We start from the raw sequence: 18129 nt of genomic DNA, 5'->3' as shown, positions 1-18129 counted from the left end.
AAGTGGGGCATTTTAAAAAGAACTTCAGCTGCGTTCAGATTACTTCCTCGATTCAATTGAACCACAGCGAGCAGCAGCGAATCACACTGAATTCACAATACACTTCATTCCGCAATGTGGCCCAGGTAGGCCAGGATCTCTGGGGCACACTGATGACAGGGAGATATTTAACTCTAAAATGTTGTGCCTGCTTGGCCATTTCTATGTTCAAACTGCTTAGAACCAAATCAGTTCTTCCTCGATGTACAATGGCTTCAGGTGATACCATGAACCATCACCCTGGAACTTCCATTCCAACTAAGATTATTTTTTTTAAACAGGCTCTTGGTGAAACATCTTGATGAAAAATGCTGGTAGCTTTAAAAGCATTTTTAGTTTTTTTATGCAAATAGCTGTGATTCACAAAATGCTGGCTTAAAACAAAGACTATTATAGCATGTCTGAAGAATAAGTCCAAATTGTCTAAGCATGCATGATATCACTGGAGATCTGGACTTTAAACATTATATGGAGTCACCTTAAATATTTTGATGTCTCTGGCATTACAATAAATTTCTAAATACTGAAAATAGCTTCATGTATTTGTATAAATCAATGGTTTTATATTTATAAAATGGGCAAGTCAATTCAAATCGAAACACTTACGAAGAACAAAATGAAGATGCAAAAGATACACGTTTGACACTTCCGTTGTCAGAGTTTAGAGCTCCGGCCTGCGATCAATGCCATCATTGTACTGAGCTTTATCTAATGCTCTGGTCAGTCTTCAGAGTTGGTTCATCCATACACACCTACAGATGGGTGGACACAACTCCGACTGACCAACTCATAGACAAGGGACTGGCATCACAACTATGCAGCAGTTGGTACATCTGTTCGTTCCATGCTATTGATTGAGGGACCAGTTGCAGAAACAAGCGAACATAGTATTGTACATTAAATAATCATATTATTTACCAATACAGCACGGAAACAGGCACTTCTGCCCAACTAGTCCGTGCCACCTATGATGCCCCATCTAAGCTCACCTGTTTGCCTGCGTCTGGCCCACATCCCTCTAAACCTTTCCTGTCCGACTGTCTTTTCCTCTTTTCTATTTATGTGCATCAACAGGTTTGTTGTGCCATGAATGGAAGTCAGCTTTTTTGGCTCTTCACCAGATTTAAAAGTTCTGTAAATGGATACGATGAGCCACTCAGTGGACTGGACAAGACACAGGGTTCAAAATACTAGACATATTACCTGATGCATGTAAATTTTGAGTGGACAATCAGAAAACATGATCACTGTGACTTGAAATCTTATCCGGTAAGAATTTCGAAGCCCATTGTGTCTCTATTGAAAATGATTAATGGCTCAATTGCAGTTAAGAACGTTACATGCACAAGGCTGGCATTAGGGGCAGATTGGGAAAGGGAAGGAAGGCATTTCACGTGCAATCTCATGTGCGCGTGAGTATTTTGAACCCTGCCTACATACCTCAAACGAGTAACTCAGAGCTTCTTCATCGACGGGATCCTGTTGAATGATCATTTCAGATTTGAAACCTGCTCCTTCTACTTCATCTGTTTCGAAGTTTTCCGGGAAGTCTAGTTCATCGAGCACTGCAAATTCCACTTTTTTCTCTTGATTGTCTTCAACTTCTTGCTTATCAGTACTTTTACTACAGAAACCCAATGACCCTACTGCTCCCTTCCCTTCAAAAGGAGGGCCATGCAAACCTCCATTCATGCTGTTGCTAGTTTCAGTACCTTTCTCAGCAGGCTCAACGCCAGCATACACCACCTGCCTGTCTTTGCTTTTACTGCTTTCCGAAAAAACTACTCTGACTTTAACATCTTTGAGCAGATTAATATCGGGGGCAAACTTGGGAACAGCCGGTGCGTGGCGCGCTGTTCTTGGATTCAGTGGACAGCTTCCCGACACTGCTGTCAATTGGTCGTTAATGACAGTGGATTCCATCGCTTGATGCTGGTCCAGGCTGGGCGCGTTACAATCCAGAGTGTCTGAAAGTCCATCACCACCAGAGCCAACGTCCATAACTTCTGCGTCACAGGACGTTTGCAGGGGAGGTGGTGGAGGCGGCGGCACACTTGGAGGAAGAGGTGGGGGACACGGTTGGTGCTCAGCTTTCAGCGGTACTGAAGGCTCTTTGGCCACAGGAGGTAGGCTTTCAAACATCTCCATCTTTTAAAAATTAACTCTATAAATAATTTCTTACTTAATCCTCTATTAAGGAGGAATTAAACATATATCAGTCCAACTGAATTATTTAAATGTTATGGTACTAGTCACAATTTACAGATGATTCAGTTAAGCTGACTACATTACTCTTTTCATTAAAGTAGACAGCTTTTAGCATCACTGTCTCAATTATTGAAAATCACAATGTATTCAGCTTAATCAACGTCTGGGATCAGAGAGAGTTCATCATCTTGAATCCTCGGGACCATCTTCTACTCTTTATCACCTGTAGAGATAAAATAAAACACTGTTAATCATTTTCTCCTAATTATAAGCTACCAAAAGTCTTAGCTGTCATAACTATGCCACTTCACAAATCCCATTCTTAAGACTTAAATACAATCTAGGGACACAAAGTGGTGGAATGACTCAGCAGGTTAGAGAGTATTGCTGGAGAATATGGATAGGTGACGTTTCGGGTCAGGACCTTCCACAGATACATTAAATACAGTCTGATGGAATAGCACCATGGAACACCCTTGGATTGTCTCTCCCTTCTTAAGTGAAAGATAATGATCAGCGGTCTTTCTGTTCTCTTAGACAGACGTGAAAGATCCTATAGCAAAACAACGAGAAGGGAAGCTCATTTATATTATCTTTTATATATTGTTAACAAAAAGTAGGTTTTGTCACATTGGGTAATTTACACCGGTCATTTTCCACAGCCCACTTCACATTATTTACAATCGAGGAGGTTTTAATAAGGTTAAGATAATTTAGCTAGAAAGTTTACAAAACAAACATACACCAGTTCGCCCACCATGCAGAGTCCAGTCACAACAACAGGTCCTTACCAGCATTTATGGAGACAAGGAGTATGTATGTACTGTATGCACTGTCCTGCAGAGTTACTCTAGCATTTTGTGTCTATGTACTGTACTGAGTTATGAATTTATCCCACATTCAAGGCACATTAATTATCATCAAAGCAGTGTTAGATAAACCAAATTCACAACTTACAATTTATATTGATCCTTTTTGAAATAAGGACTTAAATCAGCAGTACAAAACAACCAGAATAAATGCAAAAGAAGTTTGTACCGAAAGTAGTACAATCAGAATACAATAAATGTTCCACATAGTGAATTACCAGTTTTTTTTTTTAAATCACTAGTATTAAGAAAATTCATTTTTTTAATCAAAACAATCGAACATCTTCTAAAGATACACTATTCGTTCTGTTGTTTAAGGACCTTCGTGAATCTTTTGAATTAGTTAAAACAATTGACAGATTAAATAGTGAAGTATCAAAACGCCAAAAGGTAATATAAAATTAAAGTTACAGCCTCCTGAATTAGTTAAAACAATTGACAGGATAAATAGTGGTGTTTCAAGAAGCCAAAATGCAAAAGACAATTAAGTTAGAATGCATTTTGACTTTATTTTAAAGCTATACAGTGGACAGAGGAGTGAGATGAAAGTATCTGCAGTAGATAGAAGTACAGCTAAAGGTGAGGCAGCACCGCACCACTGCTGGAGGAGTGCAGGCCCGAGGCTGCGGCCCGGCTCAGCGCCGACCTCCCCGCGGGGAGGCACCAAACACCGGCTTCCCCCTCCAGCCCCCGCCTGAGGCCGCCTCCCGCCTCCCGCCTCCCGCCGCTGGCGCGGTGAGCGCCGCCTGAGCACCGAGGCCGCACGGTGCAGCTGCCCGACGGGGATGGAGAAACCCAGCGAGGCCTGAGGCCTAGTGGAGGCCGCTCGTCGTCGTCAGTGCCGGTGCCGACCCCTCGCCACCCACTCCCGCGGTGAATACAGCACCTGAAGGCGGCTTCCAGCCACAGGTCGCCAGCAACCTACCGTGGTGTCCGCCGCGCTCGCTAACGTGGTAAAGTGTCATCGCCTCCTCTCCTTCCCCCCCCCCTCCCTCCCGCCGTTGCCCCGGCGCCCGCCGCCCGCAGCCTCGGCTCCCACAGCTCGCCCACACCGATGATCGACGGCCCGCTCCACCCCTACCTTAGACCAATCACCGTCATCTATTTCTGATTGACGTCCCACTTCTCCAATCAAACGCCCGTAAAGATATCTAACGCCCGCCCACTCCACTGAGTGTCCCGCCCCTCGGCTGATGGACATCTCGCTTCACCAATTAGACAGCCAGATAGAGGGATAACGTCCGCCCACTGCCGGCTGTCCCGCCCATCAACCATCAAATCATCAATCATCAAAGGTGATGATTGATGTCTCGCTTCCTTTGATGATTGATGTCTCGCTTCACCAATTAACCGGCCGGATTATTGACTATCGACCGCCCACTTCAGCCTTCGTCCCGCCCCTAGGGTGATGGACGTGCCGCTACACCAATTACCGTGCGCAACCATGACGGATGGTCCGCTGCACCAATTATTCTGACAGGGAGCAGGATTTAATCTCCCTATTTATTGCAGTTGCTGAAAATCTGAAATAAAATCAGGGATTAGACACAAAATACTGAAGTAATTCAGCGGAACAGGCAGCATCATGTCTGGAGAGAAGGAATGAGTGACATTTCACTGTAAGGGTGTACACAGCAAGGGCCAGGAAGGCAGCAGGCAAAATCATCTCTCACCCTGGCCACAAACTCTTTGAATCACTTCCCTCTGGAAGGCGAGTCGGTCTGTCAAAGCTACCACAGCCAGACATAAAAACAGCTTTTTTTTCCACGAGTAGTTGCTCTACTCAATAATCAAAAATCTGGTATTTCAGTTCATTCACATGTTTAATCGATAACGTTTTATTATTAGTGTTTAATGTTTTAAGTGTCATTCCTAACTGTCACTGTATGTCATGTTGTCATTAGCGGGCGGAGCACCAAGGCAAATTCCTTGTATGTGAATACTTGGCCAATCAACTTATTCATTCATTCATTTCGGATCGAGACCCTTCTTCAGACTAAAATCATTGATTGTTTTCAATGTTCAACAAGTGTCCCGAGTTCAATCCTGACCTTTGCTGCTCTCTGTGTGGAGTCTGCAAGTTCTCCCAGTAACTGTTTGGGTTTCTTCTTACGTGGGATACAAAGAGGTGCGGATTTGAAGGTTGCTCTGTAAATCACCCTGAGGTCAATGACAGAATACGGGGGAGTGTTGGTGGGAATATGGGGAGAATAAAATGAGACAAGAGTGGAATTTGTGTGAATCGGTGCTTGATGTGGGTGGTGTTGATAGATGGGCAAGGAACAGTGAGCAGAATGGGTATGAATGCTTTAGACTTCGGCTGATATGGTTGGTTGCATTGGGAGAAAGGGTGGTTTGGCACAGGCTGGGCCAAAGTTTGAAGCTTGGACACAGGGTGGGGGAATTTGGTTGAAGTTAGCTGGAAGGGTCTCAACTTTAAAAGTCTTCCATCCATTCCCTAAATGATGCTGCCTGACCTGCTGATTTACTCCAGCAATTTATCAGAAATAATGTCCCATGGGAGTCAAGCACCTCCAAAAAACCCTCATTCATTTCATTGTCGATGATTAAACCTGCTTCTTTCTGACCGACCTAAATATTTCCTCCATGTCCCATCTTGAGTCTGAAGAACGGTTCCGACCCAAAACAATGTATGTCCATTTCCTTCACAGATGCTGCCTGAGCCACTGCATTCCTCCAGCACTTTGTGTTTTGGTCAAGATTCCAGTATCTGGTTTTGTGAATCCCTATGTTTTACACATGCTTTTTTTGTGTTCCAATGATGCAAATGGAAAACATTCTGCTCCTTTGGCACCAACTGCTCTCTCATTGAAGAGAGACACAGAAAGCTGGAGTAACTCAGTTGTTCAGGCAGCATTTCTGGAAAAAAGAGGTGATGATTTGTGTCAAGACCCTTCTTTCTCTCATTGGCCTGATCAAAGTGAATTCAATAACTTTATTCCACATGCCCCAATTACAGATGCAAACTAGAACCAAGATTCCTCACTCAAGTTGTCTGTCCCCTACCACAACATCTACTTAATATTTTCCTGCCTTTTTTCCCCTCTTCTTTCCCTCAGAAGGCACTGATTACTTGCTCCACAGGGGTTGAGTATAATCCAGTAAAGTGGATCCTCTTCAAGTGTGGGCTTAAAATCATAAGAGATAGAAGCAAAATTAACCATCAAGTCTACTCCGCCATTCAATCATGGCTGATCTATCTCTCCCTCCGAACCCCATTCTCCTGCCTTCTCCCCATAACCTCTGACACCTGTATTAATCAAGAATCTAATAAGCCTTAAACAATATGCAGTGCAGACATTCAGCTGCCTCCGGCATGGATCCTGACCCTATTTCCACCCTCAACAGTCTGAAACCCCCCCTCACAGGCATTTCCTAGCTAGTGTCTCTGACCAAAAGATCTATAGAGTCATACAACTAGTCCATGCTGACCACAATGCCCCTTCTAAGCTAGTCCCATATGTCCTTGTTTGGTGCATACATATCTCTCTAAGCCTTTACTATCTTTTTAATGCTGTTATATATAGTACCTGCACCAACTGCAGGTTTTGGAACCATGACCATTTTCACCTCAGTCACATTGTCGTTTAATTCAGCAAAGGTTGTGGAATTTAATTTATAACTTCTGCATTCCTAGCCTTTACTGGAATGGCCCAGGGAGCAATACAACCAGTTTAATTGTGCAAAAAATATGTCAAAGATGTGGGTCGAAAGGACAATTTAATAACATACTCCACTGGGACTGTTTTGACATCTTCCATATTTTATTAGGTTTTTGATAAAGACACAGAGCCAGCCATAACTGCAGACACGGTGAAGTGAATATGGTTGCTCCATGAGAATGAATCAAATGCAATGCTGGAGGAACTCAGTAGGTTGGGCAGCATCTCTGGAGAAAAAGAATGGGTGATGATTTGGGTCGGGACCCTTCTTCAGTCTGTCTGAACCAAAACGTCACCCATCCTTTTTCTCCAGAGATGCTGCCCAACCCACTGAGTTACTCCAGTACTTTGTGTCTATCTTTGGAATAAACCAGCATCTGCAGTTCATTATTTCTACATTATACCCTTCATAGTTGGCTGAAGAATGACATGTCCACTTGAAAGTTTAAGTGCCATTGAGGCACATTTAAAGTTAACATGCTTTCAGTTGATTCTTAGGTTGAAATCACTTGTGGCGGGGAGCACAAAAAAAGTGCTGCGCGTACTCTGTGAAACATCCCCTCCACAAGGCAGAGGGTAAAAAATACCAATCGAGTATCATATTTCTCCGATAAACATCCTTTTACTCAGTTATGGGAAAGCCAAGAAATAGGTCAATGAAAATTTTTTTTAAAACTGCATATGCTGGAAATCTGAAACAAAAACAGAAAATGTTGGAAACACTCAGCAGGTCAGGCAGCATCCGTGGAAAGTCAGTGTTTCAGGATGTTGTCTCTGCTATCGGGTGTTCCCATAATTTTCAGTTCATATTTAATAAGTTATCAATCTGTTGCAAATAAGAAATAATGTAAAAGGAGTGGAAAAGCTTGCAGAGGCAAAATCATAATTAAAATATGTTTTCAAAATATTCCATTTGACAGATTATGACTTAATGGTTGAAGCATTAGTAATATAAGATTAGATGGAGTATTTCTAATAATATAATTGTCCTGGACAATGATAACGGTAACTAAAGCATCAGAGTTTAGTTTAAATTAGAGATACACAGGGAAACAGGTCCTTCAGCCCATCGAGTCTATGCTGACCATTGATCACCCGTTCACACTAGTACTCGGTTATCCTACTTTCCCTTCACATGAGGGGCAATTTACAGAGGCCAATTAACCTCTGTTGTCTTTGGGATGTGGGAGGAAACTGGAGTACCCAGAGGAAACCCAGGTGGTCACAGGGAGAAAGTGCAAACTCCACACAGACAGCACCCGAGGCCAAGATGGAACCCAGGTCTCGGGCGCTGTGAGGCAGCGGCTCTACCAGCTGTGCCACGGATGCTGCCGGCTACACTCTGAACGCAAGAACACTGTTTTGCAGACGCACTCACTGTTGCACGCATCCACCCACCCGCACACTCAGAAACATCCACAGACACACGCACAAACAAAGCCAGGCTCACACACACACAGAAATATCCTCACAGAAGTTACGCTCACACAAATAAGCACCATCAATTGTGTGGAATACTAAGCAGCAAAGACTCTTTAAAATAAAGACTGTTGCTAGGAAGTAGCATGTTTTAATCAACCATTTACATCTGCAGTGTCCAAGAAACCTGCAGGATCTGCAAAAATATGCTTTCATTTGCATTCAACTTTATTTCCTGTTCCTTTCTTTTTCACAGCCGGCTGAATGGAAAGCCGTTAAGTCTCAAGTTCAAATTGGTAGGAGCTGACTTTCCATTGGTTTGTCTCAGGCTTGAGCAGGCAGCGTTCTGTGAAGGTTACATGCCCTTTAGCATCAACAAGGATGACTGTGTTTGACCTGAGAATAAAGTAAGTCAGATGTTACAATAAACTCACAAGAACTCTGAATTTCAGAACAAAAACAGAAAGACAACAAAGGTGAATAACAAAAGCAGCATTAAAAATTGAAAGTGCTGGGGTAAGAGACCCTTCTTCAGATGCGGCATGGAAACAGGCCCTTCAGCCCCCCAAATCCACGGCAATCACCGATCACCACTCATCAGTCTGAAGAAGGGTCTCGACCCGAAACGTTGCCTATTTCCTTCGCTCCTTAGATGCTGCCTCACCCGCTGAGTTTCTCCAGCATTTTTGTCATTCCTCTCACTAGTTCTGTTATTCTACTCCCTACAGACTAAGTGGCAATTTACAGAGGCCGATTAACCTACAAACCAACACGTCTTTAGGATGTGGGAGGAAACCAGAGCATATGGAAGAAGCCAACATGGAGCTCACAGGGAGAACGGGAAAACTCCACACAGACCGCACCCGAGGTCGGGATCGACCCGGGTCTCTGGCTCTGTGAGGCATCTGCTCTACTAACTGCGCCATCATGCCATGTCATATTGTTCCATCCAATGACCAGCGTGGTGACTTTCTTAAAAATAGAAAGTCCATAAATATATAAGAAAATGCAAGTCATATTGAACTGTGTTCACCCTTGAGGCCTATGTCGAAGTATTTAATCAATGCAATAAACCACAAGAATTTCCTGATTCGTAAAAGCCCGTGACCACAGAAATACTTCATAGTTTCACATCTTTTTCCTTCAGTTAAAAACCAACTGCAGATTATTAAGAACACAAAGTGCTGGAGTAGCTCAGCGGGTCAGGCAACGTCACTGGAGAACATGGAAGGGTCATGACCTGAAACATCGCCTCTCCATGTCCTCCAGAAATGCTGCCTGAATTACTGAGTTACTACAGCTCCTTGTGTTGGATCTTGTGTATGCAGATTATTAATAGAAACATAGAAATTAGGTGCATGAGTTGGCCATTTGGCCCTTCGAGCCTGCACCGCCATTCAATATTGGTGGCATTGGTGGCAAAAACAGGAAAGCAGACTATTATCTAAATGGTGGCCGACTAGGAAAAGGGGAGATGCAGCGAGACCTGGGTGTCATGGTACACCAGTCATTGAAAGTAGGCATGCAGGTGCAGCAGGCAGTGAAGAAAGCGAATGGTATGTTAGCTTTCATAGCAAAAGGATTTGAGTATAGGAGCAGGGACGTTCTACTGCAGTTGTACAGGGTCTTGGTGAGACCACACCTGGAGTATTGCGTACAGTTTTGGTCTCCAAATCTGAGGAAGGACATTATTGCCATAGAGGGAGTGCAGAGAAGGTTCACCAGACTAATTCCTGGGATGTCAGGACTGTCTTATGAAGAAAGACTGGATAGACTTGGTTTATACTCTCTAGAATTTAGGAGATTGAGAGGGGATCTTATAGAAACTTATAAAATTCTTAAGGGGTTGGACAGGCTAGATGCAGGAAGATTGCTCCCGATGTTGGGGAAGTCCAGGACAAGGGGTCACAGCTTAAGGATAAGGAGGAAATCCTTTAAAACCGAGATGAGAAGAACTTTTTTCACACAGAGAGTGGTGAATCTCTGGAACTCTCTGCCACAGAGGGTAGTTGAGGCCAGTTCATTGGCTATATTTAAGAGGGAGTTAGATGTGGCCCTTGTGGCTAAGGGGATCAGAGGGTATAGAGAGAAGGCAGGTACGGGATACTGAGTTGGATGATCAGCCATGATCATATTGAATGGCGGTGCAGGCTCGAAGGGCCGAATGGCCTACTCCTGCACCTAATTTCTATGTTTCTAATATGATCATGGCTGATCATCCAACTCAGTATCCTGTACCTGCCTTCTCTCCATACCCCCTGATCCCTTTAGCCACAAGGGCCACATCTAACTCCCTCTTAAATCCAGCCAATGAACTGGCCTCAACTACTGTGGCAGAGAATTCCACAGATTCACCACTCTCTGTGTGAAAAATGTTTTTCTCATCTCCGTCCTAAAAGATTTCCCCCTTATCCTTAATAATAAAAAGCCATTAATATTACATGTGGTACAGTATTGTGGTACAGATTTTGAAAACGACTCTGGCGTGTTAATCCATAAAACCTTGTGCAGACTTAAAAACATAGTGACCCTGAGGGTTTCGGCCCGAAACGTCGCCTATTTCCTTCGCTCCATAGATGCTGCTGCACCCGCTGAGTTTCCCCAGCAATTTTGTGTACCTGTGACCCTGAGATAGGTCATCCGCAGCTTAGGTGGAACATCTTGGTCGGCATGGAAGAGATGGGCTGAAGGGACAGTTTCCATGCTGGATGACTATCCACTCCCAACAGGCTGACCACAAAGAAAACTGTGTCCAGGTGAAAAAATACAAATACATCTTTCATAATATAATCGGCAAAATATTCACTCCTTCACTATTAGTTTTTTTTTATCCCCACCCCTCCCCCCCCCCCCCCCCCCATCCCCCCATCCCCCCAAGTCTCCTGAAGGTGTTGAATCTTGGCTGTGCCAAGGATCCATGACTTTGGTTGTTCTGTGGCTGCTCATCCTAATAATCACTGTCAACTTGCAAGACCGAGTGACTTGTAATATTCCACTGAGCTAGAGGAGGCAGCAAAGCTGCATCTGAATAGCTTCTCATCCACTTTTAAGACATGAGCAATTACAGTGAGTGTCAGGCGAAGGGGGAAACTTCTTAATCCTCCATCTTGAGTGTCACCACCACCACCCGTGGCAAATGAACATGACTCAAACCGCAGATAGCCATAAAAAAGCTGGAGTAACTCAGCACGTCCTCCCTGTGACCGCATGAGTTTCCTCCTGGTGCTCCACTTTCCCCCCACAACCCAAAGACGTGCGTGTTTGTAGGTTAATCGGCCTCTGTAAATTGTCCCCTAGTGTGTCGGGAGCGGATGCGACAGTGGTATAACAGAACGAGTGTGAACGGGTGATGGCTATAGACTCAGCATGGACTCAGTGGGCTGAAGGGCCCATATCCATGCTGTATCTTTAAACTAAACTAAAAAACCTTGTTTGGATTTGCAGCAGGTGCATCTGTTTCTAATTAATGTTTTACCACTATTGCATAGAACAGGGGTCTACAAACTATGGCCCGTGGGCCACATCCGGCCCGCCACGAGATTTTACCCAGCCCACGGCAAGCTCTTAACACGTTCCGTGCGGCGGGCTATTTAGCGGGTTCTGTGGTAGCGTGGGAACTTACACGTCAGTTTGCCATAGGCTATCAAGTTGAGGGTTTGTGTGCAGCTGCTGACAGGTTACCGTTGATGGCCCCGGGGAGACATGCGTGTGTGTGTGTGTGTGTGTGTGTGTGTGTGTGTGTGTGTGTGTGTGTGTGTCTATGTGTCTGTGCGTGCGTGCGTGCACGTGTGTGTGTGTGTGTGTGTGTACTGCCCGCAAAAATATGCCAAATATATAATGTGGCCCTCATACTGAACAGCACGGGAATGGGCCATTTGGCCCCCCATTTCCTGCAAATCCATGTGCCTATCCAAAAGCTTCTTAAACGTCACTATCGTATCTGCCTCCACCACCACCCCTGGCAATGCGTTCCAGGCCCCCACCACCCGCTGGGTAAAAAGCTTGCCCTGCACCTCTCCGTTGTATTTCCCCTCTCTCATTACAGCTTTGCCTTCTGGTGATGGACATTCCCACCCTGCGGAAAAGGTTCCGCTTGTCTATCCGATCTCTGACCACGGGTGAAACGGCATAATGCTGACCACAACTCGACAGGTAATGATAGTTCACAACTCACCGAGTGCCGTACAAGGAGGTACGAACGAACAACGCTGAGAACTCCTTTAAGATCGGTCGTATATAATCCTGACCCTGCTGCTCAATATCAGTGGCGGGCAACTGGCTGGCAATAAAATAACATAAATCCACCATCAATCACAGCTACAACCAGCGACAGTACTGTTCTGCTTAGATTTTAATCACCAGCAATAAATCAGTGACATTTTCTTTCCAATTTAACAGAGCAGGTATGATTCATTAGGAACTAATAGTACTGTATTCGCCAACCGATACAGACAAGAAACTCCAGTGATACTGCACTGTACTCTCAGAGAGCTGAGGTGTGAAGCATAGCCTTGGCTAGCAGTCAACCTCAAACAGAGAGTGAGCAGGGAAATGGTCTGAATACAACGCTCTTCTTGAGATCAATAAGGGTTTGATGAGTGAAATGGCTTCCATTGACGGCTCTGGGCCTGTACTCGCTGGAGTCTAGAACGATGAAGGGAGGGACTTCATTGAAACTTACCGAATAGTGAAAGGCCTGGATAGAGCGGATGTGGAGAGGATTTTTCCCCAGTGTGAGTGTCTAGGACCAGGGGGCATAGCCTCAGATTAAAAGGACGTACCTTTAGAAAGGAGATGAGAAGGAATTTATTTCGTCAGAGGATGGAATTCATTGCCATAGGTGGTTGTGCAGGTCAAGTCATTGGATATTTTTAAGGCAGAGATTGACAGATACTTGATTGGTAAGGGTGTCAAGGGTTATAGGGAGAAGATAGGAGAATTGGATCGAGAGGGAACGATAGATCAGCTCTGATTGAATATTGGAGTAGACTCAATGGGACGAATGGCCTAATTCTGCTCCTGTGACATGAACTTATGGAACAATTCCATGCGCATCTAATGCCATAATAGGCACCATGGAGACAATAATGAGTTAAAGGGTGCAAATCTTATCAACGTAATTGGAAAGTGCTGAGTTCCAGATCAAAGAAGTATATGCAGAAACATTTAATAAATTTGTACTGCTCGGAGTTTTAACTGGGTACGAGTATACATTTTAAAATAATTGATGGTTAAACATATTGCAAACAAGAAAGATATTTAGAAAGATATCAGTCTGAAGAAGGGTCTTGACCCGAAACGTCGCCTATTCCTTCGCTCCATAGACGCTGCCTCGCCCGCTGAGTTTCTCCAGCACTTTTGTCTACCTTCGATTTTTTCAGCACCTGCAGTTCATTGTTGAACAAGATATTTGTTCAATATAGATCGAACTAGGGTATAGCGAGATGATCATTTTAGTTGTGTTGATAAGTGTCTTGGATACATAATGGAAGTCACGTGCTGGGCACAAGTCCAGGTTCCGGAGTGAGGTTTAAAGCGACAACTTCGGAATTGGACACGACGTTTCCAAGGGATAAACAGTACCACCGAGTCCTGAGAATACACATGGTTTAGAATAGTTCTAAACCAGAGCTCAAACCCAGCTCTTTGGCACAGAATTTAAATGCTCCCCGACACTTCTACCTGGGTGTCCAAGCATCCCGATTCAGGGACAGTTTCTTCCCAGTTGTTATCAAGCAACAGAACCATCCTACCACCAACAAGCAACCGAACGATCCTACCACCAACGAGAGACCAGTCCTGACCTCCCATCTATCTCAGTGGAGACCTTCAAACCATCATTAATCAGACTTTACTGGATTTTATCTTGCACTAAACTTTATTTCCTTTATCCAATATCTGTACACTGTGGATGGCTTTATTGTAAATCACGTATAATCTTTCCGCTGACTGGATAACACGGAACTCGAAGTTTTTCACTGTATTTCGGAACACGTGACACTAATAAACTAAACTAAACTGATGTTTTTCCAAAGTCCGACAGGAACTTGAATCTGGGAAAATTACCTCCCAAGCATGTACCCAAGTTAATATGATTAAAATATAACAAGACATACAAGTAGGACCTGATAAGAATGCAACTCAATTTGTACCTATGGATCAGCAGGAAATACTGGGAACTCTTAATTTGTTGAATGGCATGTCTTCATGTCAGTGTTCCACAGATCAGCCTTCAATGTGACCACTATTCTAATGCAGGGACTTTCCCAGAGATGTCCATTTCTGGCCACACCTCATTAAGAGATTGAAAAATTGCAAAATGATCAAATGTGGAATCAATGTTTAAGAAAGAACTGCAGATGCTGGAAAAATCGAAGGTAGACAAAAATGCTGGAGAAACTCAGCGGGTGAGGCAGCATCTATGGAGTGAAGAAATAGGCAACGTTTCGGGTCATGACCATATTTGTTCCAGAGGTCTAAGCTGAGATCAGGCCAAATACCATCCAAACTGCGAGCAGTTTAATGAATGTCAAATATAGTTCTTGTCCACAGCTGGCAGAGCGTGACCCAGCAGGCTAGCTGCTATTTAATTATGGCACGAAGGGTATAAGCAGTTTTTAGGACAAATATTGTAAAAAGTACATACAATTCTTCATTATTTATCACATTCATGAGCTCGTTCACCAAGTTCTCTGGAGGAAGTCCACAGGATTTATTAATTGCTTCCGTGAAAAGCTTTTTGCCGTTAACGAGTTTCTGCCATGAAGTATCAAGAAGACTGTTGCAAAGCCCATAAATACCTAGGAACGTACAGATTAAAAGATGGCATTAATTTTATTGACAGCAGAAAAGTTATTTACCTCGATAGTCCATGTCATTAAATCTATCCCCCCAATGATACACCATACATACTTTCCCTCGCAATTGCAGGAAATGCCACACTTGTCGCTTTACCTCCCCCCTCGACTCCATCCAAGGACCTAAGCAGTCTTTCCAGGTGATGCAGAGGTTCACCTGCACCTCCTCCAACCTCATCTATTGCATTCGCTGCTCTAGGTGTCAACTGCTCTACATCGGTGAGATCAAGCGCAGGCTTGGCGATCGCTTCGCCCAACACCTCCGCTTGGCTCGCATTAACCAACCTGATCTCCCGGTGGCTCAGCACTTCAACTCCCCCTCCTATTCCGAATCTGACCTTTCTGTCCTGGGCCTCCTCCATGGCCAGAGTGAGTCCCACCGCAAATTGGAGGAGCAGCACCTCATATTTCACTTGGGCAGTTTACAACCCAGCGGTATGAACATTGACTTCTCCAATTTCAGGTAGTCCATAGCCTACTGTCTCTGCCTCTTCCTTTCTTCTTCCCTTTCCGCCCCCCCCCCCCCCCCCCCCATCCCCACATCAGTCCGAAGAAGGGTCTCAACCCGAAACGTCACCTATTACTTCGCTCTATAGATGCTGCTTCACCCGCTGAGTTTCTCCAGCATTTTTGTTCTCCTTCGATTTCTCCAGCATCTGCAGTTCTTTCTTAACCATAAAAAAAGAAACTGTTTGAGGAATTCAAGGCGTTGGGTTTCCTCCGGGTGCTCTAGTTTCCTCCCACATCCCCAAAAGGTGCGGGTTTGTGGGTTAACTTGCCTCTGTAAAATGCCCCGAGTGTGCAGGGAGCGGATGCGATAGTGGGAAAACATTGAACTAGTGTGAACGGATGATTGATGGTCGGCATGGATCTCTAAAACTGAAGACAATCAATCCGTGGGACTGTCGCCATCTCCTGAGGGAAATAGAGGGGAAATCTGCAGAGGGGAATTGATATTTCGGGTTGGGGCCCTCCTTCAGAATGAATTTCAAGGGCCATTCATCAACTAGGGATTGAACCTCCAAATATCCTAGTTCCTGACTTCACATCACTCAAGAGGTACCGAAATTTGTTTGAGAAGTCAGAAGAGTCATACAGCAAGGAAACGGGCCAATCATGCCAACCAAGATGCCCAATCCAAACTACTCCTATCTGCCCATGTTTTCCAATTTCCTCTAAACCTTAGTACACACCTTCCCAAGCCAACAATGGATTTACTTGGCACTGCCCTGCCAGTCATTTGTGGCTGGCCCTGATTAGTCCTGGTCCTTTCTCACCTCCAGCTCTTCATCTCCTCCTCCCCACCACGTCTGAAGAAACATCACCCGTCCTTTTTTCCTCCAGAGATGCTGTCTGACCCACTGAGTGACTCCAGCACTTTGTGTCTATCTTCCTCGAAACCTTTCCTGCCCAAGTATCTGTCATAGAGACATAGAGTGATACAGAGTGGAAACAGGGCCTTCGACCTAACTTGCCCGCACTGGCCAATATGCCCCAGCTACACTAGTCCCACCTGCCTGCATATCCCTCCAAACCCGTCCTATCGATGAAACTCTAACTGTTTCTCAAACATGGGGAAAGTCCTTGCCTCAACTACCTCCTCTGGCAGCTGGTTCCATACACCCACCACCCTTTGTGCGAAAGTCCAAGTATCTTTTAAACGCCTGCCTCAACTACCACCTCTGGCCATTCGTTCCATTTGCCCCATCACCAAGTTAAAGCTTTTGCTGAAAGAACAACAAACTTTCCATATGAAGTCTGCTCTCGGACAGGCACACAGTCCTGTATGAACCAGCAAACCACTGATGCTTGCAAGCTGTCAGCGTGTGGCCTCCACCTCTGACTTGTTCAGATTGCAGGAGCAGACATTATGGCATCTTGCAATGGCCATTTGACATGGGCCCCTGTGGTGTGGGTTAGTATGGCAGTCACTTTCAATGCATTTCATTTAGACACATGGTCGATAATGGCAAGAGTCAAATATCAAGTCAATCTCTGTTTGTAAAGATTGCAATTCTGGAGACAAGAAATGTGATAGTTGTGGGATTCATGAGAACCAAAAGCTATATTTTGCTCATAACCTAATGTAATAATAAGGAACTGCAGATGCTGGTTTATACCAAAGATAGACACAAAATACTGCAGCAAATCAGCGGGTCAGGCAGCATCTCATGACAAAATGGAGATGTGATGTTTTGGGTCGGAATCCTTTTTCAGACTGATTGCAGGGGGTAGGTAGCGAGACAAAAACGGGGAGAGATGGGGCGGGGAGGGACAAATCAGACGAGGAGGTTCCCGGATAGGCAGATTGTTAGATCAGAACATGTCAGAGACCCAAATAAATATGTAGTTGCCAACTATCAGGCTTGTTGAAGGATAATTTGCGGGAGGCAGGGGGTGGTAGGGGACAAAATCTGGTGCATAACTACTGTTTCATTCGCATATTACACCAAAGTCATTCCATGTGTTTACCATTAATAAAATGTTTTTGTCATGTGAAGATAAACATGCAATCTGGCACAATATACAGGAAAAGAGGAACAAGAGCAGACCATTCAACATGATCATGGACGATCTGCCCCAGATCACATCTCCTCTTTTAGTTTAGTTTAGTTTAGTTTAGAGATACAGCGCGGAAACAGGCCCTTCGGCCCATCGGGTCCACGCCAACCAGCGATCCCCGCACGCTAACACTATCCTACACCCACAAAGGACAATTTTTACATTTACCAAGCCAATTAACCTACAAACCTGGACTTCTTTGGAGTGTGGGAGGAAACCGAAGATCTCGGAGAAAACCCACACAGATCACGGGGAGAACGTACAAACTCCGTACAGACAGCACCCGTCGTCAGGATCGAACCCGGGTCTCCGGCGCTGCATTCGCTGTAAGGCAGCAACTCTACCACTGCGCCACCGTGACCCCTCAATACCTTAATTTCCCCCCCAAAAAAACGATTAACTTTTAAAAATAATTCCAGCAATCTAGCTTCTACAACAAGAACATAAGATAGTACAACACAGGAACAGGCCCTTCGGCCCACAATGCCTGTG

At 44.6% G+C, this 18129-nt stretch overlaps 2 protein-coding genes across 3 annotated transcripts in view; both read right to left on the bottom strand.

The window, feature by feature from the left end:
* Window positions 1–4160, bottom strand: part of dgcr8 (DGCR8 microprocessor complex subunit) — a 30817-nt gene extending 26657 nt beyond the window's left edge. Inside the window, exons 1-2 of the mRNA XM_033043853.1 lie at window positions 4042–4160; window positions 1480–2470 (exon numbers count right to left, since the gene is read on the bottom strand). Of these exons, the coding sequence (XP_032899744.1) occupies window positions 1480–2187 (708 nt within the window). The 5' untranslated portion in view covers window positions 2188–2470; window positions 4042–4160. The remainder of the gene's footprint in view (window positions 1–1479; window positions 2471–4041) is intronic.
* Window positions 4161–8340: 4180 nt separating this feature from the next.
* The window catches only part of tango2 (transport and golgi organization 2 homolog), an 84278-nt gene continuing 74489 nt past the window's right edge, over window positions 8341–18129 (bottom strand). For both annotated transcript variants that reach the window (XM_033043854.1, XM_033043855.1), the window contains exons 7-9: window positions 14865–15018; window positions 12393–12497; window positions 8341–8614 (exon numbers count right to left, since the gene is read on the bottom strand). In XM_033043854.1, the coding sequence (XP_032899745.1) occupies window positions 8494–8614; window positions 12393–12497; window positions 14865–15018 (380 nt within the window). In that variant the 3' untranslated portion in view covers window positions 8341–8493. The remainder of the gene's footprint in view (window positions 8615–12392; window positions 12498–14864; window positions 15019–18129) is intronic.

This window comes from Amblyraja radiata, chromosome 25, assembly GCF_010909765.2.
Source record: "Amblyraja radiata isolate CabotCenter1 chromosome 25, sAmbRad1.1.pri, whole genome shotgun sequence".
NCBI lineage: Eukaryota > Metazoa > Chordata > Chondrichthyes > Rajiformes > Rajidae > Amblyraja > Amblyraja radiata.
The sequence above is the reverse complement of the archived record's forward strand: the minus strand, read 5'-3'. Positions and strand labels throughout refer to the sequence as shown.